Source organism: Barbus barbus (assembly GCF_936440315.1).
Source record: "Barbus barbus genome assembly, chromosome: 1".
Classification (NCBI taxonomy): Eukaryota; Metazoa; Chordata; class Actinopteri; order Cypriniformes; family Cyprinidae; genus Barbus; species Barbus barbus.
Window position 1 is genome coordinate 6197452 of NC_136729.1, and position 12182 is coordinate 6209633.

At 37.3% G+C, this 12182-nt stretch overlaps 1 protein-coding gene across 1 annotated transcript in view; it reads left to right on the top strand.

Annotated features, from left to right (window-relative positions):
- The first annotated feature begins 1355 nt into the window (after positions 1–1355).
- Positions 1356–12182, top strand: part of LOC306857156 (chondroitin sulfate synthase 1-like) — an 81246-nt gene continuing 70419 nt past the window's right edge. The window contains exons 1-2 of the mRNA XM_079396897.1: positions 1356–2043; positions 4873–5368. Coding sequence (XP_079253023.1) covers positions 1748–2043; positions 4873–5368 — 792 coding nt within the window. The 5' untranslated portion in view covers positions 1356–1747. The remainder of the gene's footprint in view (positions 2044–4872; positions 5369–12182) is intronic.

A 12182-nucleotide genomic window follows, 5' to 3' on the forward strand; every position in this document is an offset into this window, starting at 1 on the left:
CAACAAATAATATAAAATATGAAAAATAAAATATTTGTTTCATTTAGTTGCCAAAGCAACACTTCATTTTAATATATTTTTACTGATGTACTAAAATAAAATAATAAAAAGGAGCAAATATTAATAAAAACTATAGAGACATCTTTAAAAATTAATAAAAGGGACAAAAACAAAATTATATATATATAACACTAAAATAACTGCATAGAAATTAGGCAAAATTAATATCCATGCAGTGCAGTGAAATTATTTAAACACACACCCGGAGCAGTGGGCAGCCATTTATGCTGCGGCGCCCGGGGAGCAGTTGGGGGTTCGGTGTCTTGCTCAAGGGCACCTCAGTCGTGGTATTGAGGGTGGAGAGAGCACTGGACATTCACTCCCCCCACCTACAATCCCTGCCGGCCCGAGACTCAAACCCGCAACCTTTGGATTACGAGTCCGACTCTCTAACCACTAGGCCACGACTTTTAATTTTCTTATGACATCATGATATGAAAATTAAATAATATGTCTTGTCTGTTTAATACTTTATCCATACCTTGCGACATGAAAACAGTGCAGAAGTGGAAGGTCCCGACTAAAATACAAACCTTAATCTCGCGAGAACACACTTTATCCACTAGGTGGCGAGATTAGCACGTGATTTAGAATATATCGGTTATAGAATTAGGAAATCATCATCTGACTATTAAATATGAAATATAAATATAGAATTATATCGAATTTTAAATATAAAAAACTGAGCTTGACCTGATTAAACTGATTTTACTGTAGTATTCAAACATAATTATGGTGAGAAAATATTTAAATAAGACTAGAAGTGATTGCTAGATTTAGTTAATAATTAAAATAAATATATGTTATTTTTTGTATAGTTTTTTGAGAGATAGGCAAGAGAAATAAACATTTTGTGATAAAATGGAAAAGTCAGGTTGCACCTAAAAACAGATGAATACCTCATAGATACAAAACCTTTCTTTTGTCCAGTTTTATAGCTAGTTTTTCTCTTTATTTAAATTTTGTTCTCTTCAGCGGTAAATGTGCATCATCAACAAAGTTTTATTCTGAGACTTAAATCTAGTTCTTCTATAATTCTGTAAAAGGAAATATCTAGTTTGACATATTTACTTTTAATACATAACGTTACATAATATGGATTTATTAAATCGAATTCCATTGTATATATTTTTTGTAAATAAATAATAGATTTTTATTTCAAATAAATAAAACTGACTACAGTTTCCTGGTGAATCTTACAAAAAAAGTTTGAGTTGAACGTCATCAGCCAACTGTGCGCAGCCACTCCGCTCGGCCAATCAGCGACGAGCTACGGCGCCTCCAGCGTGTCAAAAACCCTCGACGGTTAAGCCGCGTCGCCGCAGACGCGTTTCAAGCGCTCGCGCTCACTCACAATGGCGAGATAGTCGCGAGAACGAGGATGCAGCCGCACTTCTTGAGACAGCAGAGCGTTCATTTTTCCTGACTGTTCACCGATTCAGACGCGAAGCGACGGAGATACGTTCACGAAGCCGAGGAGCGGATAGTCGGCGATTAGATGGCAGTGGCTGATGATCTACGGGGATTGGAGCGCTGCAGCGGCGCTAAACGGTGATCGGCGGTGACCATGCTCGGACCCAAACCCAGCATTCTGGACGGGACTGCAGCAGCGGGTGACGTTTAAAAAAACCGAAGGCGTGAAGACATAAAAGCCCCGAGCGAACCGGAGGTGTGAGCGTACGCTGAAATGGCAGGCAGAAGCCGCAGGTCGTGGTTCAGCGTGCTGCTGGGGCTGGTGGTCGGGTTCACACTGGCGTCCAGGGTCATCCTGCCCCGGGCCACCGAGCTGAAGAAAGCGGGTCACAAGCGGCGGGCGAGCGGCTGCGGAGGAGGAGCGGGGATGATGATGATGATGAAGGAGTACGGAGGGGCGCTGATGCCCGGCACGGAGAAGCCCGCGGTGACCCGGTCCAGCAGTTTCCTGTTCGTGGGCGTTATGACCGCTCAGAAGTACCTCAACAACCGTGCCGTGGCAGCTTACAGGTAATTTCAACGCGTCTGCGTACGAGAAATCACCATGGTAACCGTACTTTCTGCCCAAACACGGCAGAGTTGCGACGTTTTTACTGTGTTGGTTGCCACAGATTTATCGTTGTAGTAGTTACGATAACATTCATGCTTTTTTTTTTGGCGTAGACAGGGGTTACCAAGGTAAATCATGGTAAGAATGGAGAAAAGTCAGGGCTATGCTGGAGATGTTTTATTTCAGCTTTTTAGACAGCGGCATTTGTGTAAAAAACCCAAAACAATTACGTGTGCTTGGGAAAATATTCATCCATGTACCAGAAATCGCTATGGTAACCGTAGTTTGCCGAAATGTCAGTTAAAGGATTAGTTCACTTTTAAAAAAACTTTTGCTGATCATTTACTCGCCCCCATGTCATCCAAGATGTCCATGTCTTTCTTTCTTCAGTCGAAAAGAAATTAAGGTTTTTGATGAAAACATTTCTCAATATAATGGACTTTATTGGGACCCAAACGGTTCAAGGTTAACTTTTTTTTATTTTTGAAATGACCGATCGTTTCGCTAGATAAGACCCTTATTCATCGTCTGGTATCGTTTAAAGCCCTTTGAAGCTGCACTGAAACTGTCATTTGGACCTTGAACCGTTTGGGTCCCAATGAAGTCCATTATATTGAGAAATGTTTTCATCAAAAACCTTAATTTCTTTTCGACTGAAGAAAGAAAGACATGGACATCTTGGATGACATGGGGGTGAGTAAATTATCAGCAAAAGTTTTTTTAAAAGTGAACTAATCCTTTAAGGCCCGTTCACACCAAGCACGATTGTTACCGATGTTAGCGTCAGCACCAGCGAACGATATTGTGAGCGCATGTGCGTCTGCCTCCAGCACATGGATTCTGATTGGCTGTCAGTGTTTTTATCGTTCATCAGCTGAAAAAATCGTTCTGTTAATTTTTTTCTCTCGTATTGTGAAAATTATTCATAAAAAATGCTTTTTTCACTCAAAAAATGAGGCGCCTACTTTCAGATAAATGAGGCCTACGATTAATCAGAAGCAAATAGAAACACAAAACCAGTCCTAAATGAAAGAAAACAAGTTGACAAAAAGATCGAATCCAATATTTGGTGATAATATAGCATAATGACAGATTTATAAGCAGTTGTTTGGAGTCCGGTCATTTTTGATCGGGAACACAACGGGCGTGACCGGAGTCCGAACACAACCAGAGGGTTAATTGCATTGTTTGATTTGCATTTGTAAGCAAGATGCATGCATATTTCATGCAAGAAAATGAACAAGGTTGTCTTTCAAACCAGATCTTGGCTGTTTCTCCAGTTTTGAGTGCTGAATGTCAGACTGACACCATGTCTGCACTGCAGAAGTGTGCGAAAGGTTAACACCGTATCTCTGGGTTCCCCTTTAGTTTGCAGAGATCAGGAAGTTGGGTTTTGTTCAAATTAGATGTTGGCAAGCAGAGTGGATATTATCTGAAGGAAAACAGTGCAGCTTTTCCACGTGCTGACATGCTGGACACGGAGTATATTTCCGAGGCTCATGCTCGCGTGTCTACAGTGTTAAATCATATGCATCTCCTGAAGTTCTGCTGAATTGATTCAGCTGCTGTGAGTGTCCTCCTACAGGGTCATGACAGTATTTGGCATTTTATCCTCGTGTTGAGTGCTGCGTTTAGTTTATCGGTTTTCGTTCCACATGTTTATAGTGAATCAGCTTGGGACTTTTGTTTCTAAACCATGTGAATCATCCTAATGCTAAATCTTTTAGCATTAGCTAAATCTCCTTGCTTTAATCTTTTAATCAATCTGATAATTACTTGTGATGTTATTTCTACTCCAAATAGCACTTAAACAAGGTTTTTGGTTTTTAAATGATCAATGCTGATATTTACAGTACATGATTATGATTTTTCCATATTTATATGGATTTCTGTATTTTCTGACCTGAAGTGTGATCAAATCTCTGAGTGATGTGTGGCACTGTTTTCATTTACACACGTGAGCAGCTCATGGTCTGGTGTTTGCAGTCTCCCGGAGATTCTCACAGTAAAAGCTGCTCTCTGCAAGCAGTGTGAGTTTGCTCGTGTACTGAGAGTAATGAAAATTGTTTATAAATTTGTTGTCTCCAAAAGAGAACCTTTAAGATCTTGGTTTTACAGTTTTCCACCAAAATAAAAAAAACCTTGATTTAATGCTTAAGAGCAAAGAAATTAAGACATACATATTAGTATTGTAATTTTACATTATTGTTTTTATTTTACAGCGCAAAAGTATTATTGCAACAATAAATTAGTATTGTAATTTTACTTTTGTTGTTTTTTACAGTACAATAGTATTATTGCAACTATTTCTTTTTTCTTAATTTGTATAGTGTCTAAGAAAATATAAAATAATAAAAATAATTTAGATGACTTGATAAGAATAATTGATGATCATTTGATAATGATGATGTGAGAATTTTTACACAAAATTGCTGAAAAAAAACCTCTTATACAATATTTAATATGCCCAAAATTACTTTTAACATTTAAAAACACGGTTTTCAGAAGATTTTGGCATTGCTAAGAGGAGTAAGATTTTATTATTTTTTTAGATTAATAATAGTACCTTGAAGACTCTTTCAAGAAATATTTGAATCACTAGAGTACTGAAAAAGAGACATAGGTGTTTTGTCGGATACTATATAAAACATTTTGTGGTTGAATATCCAGTACAAGTAACCATATTGCGATATACTGGTAACATAATGGTCATTTATATATTGGTTGAGCACTAATTTGAACTATTTAGTGAATCATCAGTGCTCACACACATTTTTTGCATTTTGTAGGACCTGGGCCAAAACCATCCCGGGCAAGGTGGAGTTTTTTTCCAGTGAGGGTTCAGACACGTCGATCCCCATCCCCATTGTGGCTCTGCAGAACGTGGACGACTCGTACCCTCCACAGAAGAAGTCTTTCATGATGCTCAAGTACATGCATGACCACTACCTGGACCAGTTCGAGTGGTTCATGCGAGCCGACGACGACGTCTACATCAAAAGCGAGAAGCTGGAGAGCTTCCTAAGGAGTCTCAACAGCAGCGAGGCCATCTTCCTCGGCCAGACCGGCATGGGTGCCCGCGACGAACTGGGCAAGCTGGCCCTAGAGCCAGGCGAGAACTTCTGCATGGGCGGCCCTGGCGTGATCATGAGCCGTGAGGTGCTGCGCAGGATGGTGCCCCACATCCACCAGTGCCTGCAGGAGATGTACACCACCCACGAGGACGTGGAGGTGGGCCGCTGCGTGCGCCGATTCGCTGGCGTCCAATGCGTCTGGTCCTATGAGGTAAGAACGTGCAATACACCTGGATACGCTTGTAAAATTACAGGGCCAAACGACGGCGATCATGTGACCATTTGCATAATTATTAGTGTCCTAAATTTCCTGCAGCTCGAGGTTTCTAATGCATATTGTTTGAAATCAGCCTCTTCATTGAACTCGCAGAGCTGCAATTTTCCGGTCCTGGAAATTATAGGTTGTAGCGAGTCAGAAAAGACCTGCGTTCTTTTTACCATCAAAAATCCCAGGCGGCTTTGATCCTTCAAAGGGTTCCGACAGATACCTGAGCAGGTATTACAGAGAGAGCCTCTGCTGTCCAGGGATGGTGCGTCTAGATCAGCTGTTTTATCAGAGCTGTTATGGGGTGACTCGTAGGAAATGAAGGTTTGGACGGTGACTTTTTTTGAAAGGGTGACCTCTGACCTTGGAGAGATGGGATGAGTCATCGTCTCTTCAATGGATGGAGTTCATAATCTGCATAATCTGCATAAACCTCTTTCTCCCCTTCTCTTTTTGTGAACATGAAAAGACTGAGAAATGCTTTGTAAAAAAGGAGTCATTTGCATCCAGGTGAATCTCATGCACATGCCCATCATATTTCACACAAAAACTAAACATTTTCTTTCTTTTTTTCTTCCTTAAAAAAATGTAGCCCATTTTAGAAGCATTACAAATTTGACATCAGTTTATTAAGACCCATTTCTTATTACCATAATGCTTTTATGATTGATTTTTGTGATTGAACTTTTGGGACAAACTTTTGATTTTAATAATGTCTCAGTAAATGTTGAAATGAATATTAACTAAGATTAATGTTTTTATTGAGAGTTCATGTTAACTAATGTAAACGTTTTGTAAAGTGTTACTTATTGCAGTAAAATTACATCTGTATTTTTTTCTTGCATTAATAAAGTACATTATAAAATATAATAATATAATTTATATTTATAAAAATTAAGAACATTTGCTACCATCAGTTCTCATTACTCCTAAAATCATTCTTCTTACTATATATATTAAATGATTATTAATCTGATTTGAATTAAATCAAGTCTTTAGATTGCAGTAATTTCGGTGTAATCGAGTAAAAACTACCGTTTTGCCGTATTGAAAATGTATGAAGAATGACTATTGCAAGTAAAAAGATCTGAATGCATTGCGGTTAATTTGCTTCGTTTTCATAAATCATTTTTACAATGCAAAATGTCATCGTGATCCTAAAATAGTCTTTATCCTGCAGAAATATGATTTAATTTAGGAGTGAAATGTGACCCGGGCATGTTGCTCCATCTACATCGTCAGGTGTTTACTATAGAAAGGGGAAAGGAAACTGATATTTAGTGTGGCTCTTTTATGTTTTATCTGGATTTCCTTCTTTTTCTATCAAATAGACTTTGGTTTCAGTCAAACGATGTGAAGCGACTCTTTCTCATTTTTTGCTAGTTTTGAGTAAAATGCTTTGCATTTTTCTCCAACATCTCGAGTAAGTCTTTGTGTATTGTTTAGTCTAGCAAGACCATCCGTCAAGGCGAGATTTACTTTTTTTTTTTTTTCCCATCTGCTGCCGATGAAGGAGCCACATGCACAGTCCGTCATCGTAAATGTGACATCGCTTTTTACAAATTTGCAGAACGGAAAAATTAAGGGGTTGGAAAGTTATCAGAGGTGCTCCATGAGTCTTTTTGGGCTTGTGGAATGGGGCGGAATTGGAACCTCTGAGTCTTAACGAGTCTCCCCCGTGACTGGGGCCACTGGGATTTTAATGCGCTTTTGATGTGTGCTTTAATTACAGCCGTGCAGGATTAGTTAGAGACGGCACAGCTGGGCAACCTGCTATTAATGGCGGAGCGTTTGGCCTCTGGTTCTTTATGGACCTACTGCACTGCAAGTCTCGACGGGCCCCACAAGTAAAGTGACCCCAAAGACCTCAGGGCTCAAAATGGAAGCCTTAAATACTGATATTAAGCGTCTTTGTCTGTTTGGAGCTCCTCAGATGTGTATCTGTCTGTGCTGCTGCTCAACTTCTGTTTGTTTATGGCCAGAGCGCAAACAGTCTCATCTGAGCTCTGCTTTGGGCTCGCAGCTACTTGAGATGATTCCTGTGCACAGTTTAAGTGGCTGTAACAAAACGGACACGTTTTCTCTGAGTTGCACGTTTGGGTCTAATTTGACTGTAGAGTTACACAAATGATTCCTCGATTGAACACGGGACTCAAGCCGTATCCAGAGGCCAGGATATCACAGTGACGTGTGGGTGTTTTGCACGGATAGACAGATTTTTATCTAATCTTTTATACTTCAGCAGACTGATATCAAACCTTCGCGGTGCTCAGCCCGGAGCTTGTCTCTCACATGCTGACCTTGTCATGCCCTCATCGCTACTTTCCACATTTTAGTGTCTAAACATAACCATTCTGTCTTTGCCACTCCTGCTGAAGTGTGCGTTTGATGGGCAGTGTCTCTGGCTGGTGGTGGTAATGGATATATAAAATTAACTATTTGGTGATATACACTACTCTTCCAAATTTTGTGATTCATAAGATTTTTTATGTGTTTGAAAAGCAAAGTAATTACCTAATTAAGTACTTAGTTACATGGTAAGTACATTTTATTTCATGCAAGTACTAAGTTATGGAACAGCCTGTAATTGCAGTTTTTAATTATGTAGATGTAATGGCCCGTTACATGCGTGTAACAGTAGCTGACCGAGTCTGTTACACAGCTACTTGTACACTTAAGTACAATCTTGATACACTTTATTTTAAGCTTATGTCTGTGTACTTACATTTATAATTACGTTGTATAAAGACTGTAACACATGTAACAATCTTTTGGTGACATAAGTAGCTGTGTAACAGACTTGGCCTGTTACATGTGTGTAACAGTAGCTGCCCATTACATCTACATAATTACAAACTCTAATTACAGGCTGTTCCATAACTTAGTTGCATAAGTACATTTTGTTTCATGTAAGTATAACAGCTACTACAAAATACTTAATTAGGTAATTACTCTGTATTATGGACACTTTAAAATAAAGTTTTAGTTTAGTTTATTTATTTACAGGGGCAATGCACATTAATAAACATAAATGTAAACGTGCCAGAATTAGCCCAAAAGGCTATTTTTCATCTGTAGACCCTTGAGAGAATGTTAAAAGGTCACCCTAAAAACAGACAGAGCATCACACATATATATATCTATCTATCATATGGAGAGAAAATAGATAATTTTTTAAATAATAATAAATTACAGAAAACAAATTCGCACACAGAAATCACTACTAAAATACAAAATATATGTGAATTTTCTAAAACAAAATAAACATGAGAAAAAGGAGAGAGAAAGATGGCAGCAGAAGAGAGCAACATAGCCAAGAGCAATTGGTACAAAGAAGTCTATTGTCAAGAATATAATACTAATGTTGTCAGTGCTGAGTTGTCAGTAACCATTTTTTAAGATGAGACTGAAAAGAGCCAAAAGTATGTAATCGTCTAATTGTTGATGGGACGGAGTCCCATTCCCTTGCAGCTTTGACCGAAAATACAGACTGAGTAAAGTTACTTCTTTTGAGAGGAATAATACAGTCCCCTCTTTCCCCACCCCTTGTAGATCGGTGAGCAGTTGTAATATTCACAAGCTGTTTTAGTGGTGAAGACAGGCTAAGTGTTACCGAAGATTTTTAGGCTTGCCAAGGCTCCATTTTATTTGTTAAAAAATATTATTATTATTATTACTATATTTTTTATAAATATTTTATTATTTGTATTATTATTTATTAAAGATACATTTTACTTTTTAATAATAATATACAAGTGTATTAAATAGTAACGTTTTTAAAATAAATATTTTAAATATTATTAGTAACAATAACCGTTTTCTTTTCATTGAAAAATTATACAATTATAAAGTTGAATTAGAACATTTAAAATATGAATTATACAAGTTAAAAAAATAAAAATTACAGTATATAATAATAATAATAATAATAATAATAATGATGATTTTTTTGTTTGTTTTTGTTTTTCCTGTGATTTGCAAAGCTAAAAAAGAATGAATTTATAATATTGTTCAATCATTCTAATATGCTGATTTAAAAACAGATGTGCTGTGGTTTGTGGAAATCGTGATGCAGTGTATTTCTTAAAGATTTTTTGATAACGTTTTAAGAGCAGCATTTCTTTGAAATCTTTTGGAACTTTATAAATGTGTTTACTGTCAGTTTTGACCCAACTGTAGTGTAATGTCTGATAACGTCCATCCTTAGCTCATGCTGTTGTTACATGTTAAAGTTTGCATCTTTGTGCTTTTTAGTAAAACATAGAAAGTTGTTGTGTAACACTCTCAGGGAGAGTCCTTAAAAATCCCTTTTCTGAAGCAGAAAATGTCAATGTCTTGTTCAGCAGAGCAGTTTGGCTTATCTTTACACCAATTATATTGTCACAGATGTTCCGTCTGAACGACGTGTGGGACTCGCAAATTACAACCGAAAGGAGAGCTGTCTTAGTTATTCCAAACAAATGTGCCAATTAGGAGCGTTGTAAAGTGGTAGTTTGTTCCATTGAAAATAGCGAACAGGCCTCGAGCAAGAACAATGCAAGATGCTCTTCGCTTGTCGCGTCGTACACGTTTTGTCTCCAGTCATGTGACTGAGTGATCGCTCACATTTTGATTGATATTGACAAGCCGTTCTTCAGCCATTTAGTTGTCAGCCCATCTGTTTGCTCAGAAAACAGCTGTAAATGGCAACACGCAGAATGGAAGCTGAAAGCCAATATTGGGCTCCACATTTTTCCCATCTGCGCCCCTTGATTTATGACTCTATTGTCACTAAACTGTCAGTGCATTTATTTGGTCAGGCCATTGTCTTGCTAGAATGAATAGACCCTCTCAGAATTGTGCACTAAGGCCAGGGACATTTTTATTGATCAAATTGTAAAAAAGAAATGAATACTTTTATTCAGCAGTGAAGCAGTAAGAGACACCTTTCTATTCCTCAAGGAATCCTAAAAAAAAAAAAATGTATCGCAGTTTTCACAAAACACAGCTGTTTTTAACATTTTATAATAATAATAATAAGCAGCAAAGCTGCATATTAGAATGATTTCTGAAGGATCATGTGACACTGAATACTGGAGTAATGACGCTGAAAATTCAGCTTTGCATCACAGGAATAAATGACATTTTACAATATATTAAAACAGAAACCAGCTATTTCAAGTTGTAATGATATATCACAATATTACTGATTTTACCGTATTTTTGATCAAATAAATGCAGCCTTGGTGAGCAGAATTTGCAGAATTGCTCAGAATTTAAATTTGAGTTGCTATTGGTTAATGTTGTTCAATATGATTCTGATCAACATTTTGCTTAAATATGGAACAGTCTTTGACGATTGAATTGTGTTGGAGAAATTTGACCTTTTTGGAAAATAAATGGGGTTAGTTTTGTTTTCATTCTGGCCTTTTTTTTTGTTTGAAATGATGGTTCCTGTGATTGGGGAAAAAATGCTTTTTGTGCCAATTTATAGCAGATACTCAAAATATTGAGTTGTGTTTTAAACACTGTCATATGGCTGAAGTATGTTGATGTTGTTTTAGTTTTCTCTGCTACTTAGAGCGCTTCTCTGTGTCGCACAGTGTGTCAGTAAGACTTGGGTTTCTTTTTCTGCTCAGACATTCACAGGAAGTCAGCCTCCCACACGCATATTCTGTTCTTCGAGCTCTAACAAACAAACTCCTGTAGTCGTGTCTATTTCTTGCCACTCGGCGAAGCCCGGAATTATACTGCCATGCAGTCCTGTATTTTGTGGCCATTTTCATGGAATCTTTTTTGGAGATCTATGCGAGATGGGTCATCATTGCGCTCCGTTTTAGTGTTTTGAGGATTGGTGGCGGCGCGCTGATATGTGAAGCTTTTCTCAAAAGCTCAAATAGTTTGTGCTGGAACTTCACCCACAATGTTTGTCCACCATAATAAAACAATTCTTGGGTTATTGTGCATTTTCATGCATCACTGTGGCATTATAACAATGGAATTGTTTTCCATTATATTTTATCTGTTTTAAAATATAATTGCCGGTAGATGGCATATAATACATCATAGATGCGCTCCCAAAATATTCCATTCATTTCTAAAGAAACATGGTATTTTAATGGAGTAGACTCTCCCAGAATGCTCTGCAATACTCTTGGCAAAAATAAAGTTATATTTTACTTCAGCAAGGATGCATTAAATTGATCAAAAGTGAGACATTTGATACAAAAGATGTTTTTTTTTTTTTTTTTTTTTTTTTTTTTTTACATTCCATTCATCAAAAAATCATTAAATATATCATGGTTTCTGTTTTGAACATTGATAATAATCGGAAATGTTTCTTGAGCAGCAAATCGACATATTAGAATGATTTCTGAAGAATCGTGACGCTGAAGACTGGAGTAATGATGCTGAAAATTTAGCTTTGATCACAGGAATAAATTGCATTTTAAAATCTGTTACAATACAAAAGTTATTTGAAACTGCAATATTTCACAATTTTACTGTATTTTTAATTAAATGAATGCAAGCCTTGGTGAGCAGAAGAGACTTCTTCCAAAAACATTAAATCTTACCGACTACAAACTTTTGAATCATGGTGTATACTAGTCTTTATTTTACACTGACAAGTCCTAAATGAATTAGAAATGATCAGTTTTACCCAACATGTATGTGTGCTATTTATTGCAGTTTATGCATGTATTGAAATTCATATGAAGTTGCTCCAAATTGGCCGCTTATTTAAGTTTAGATGGCAGTAGAAAGCTAGATATAGTTTGAA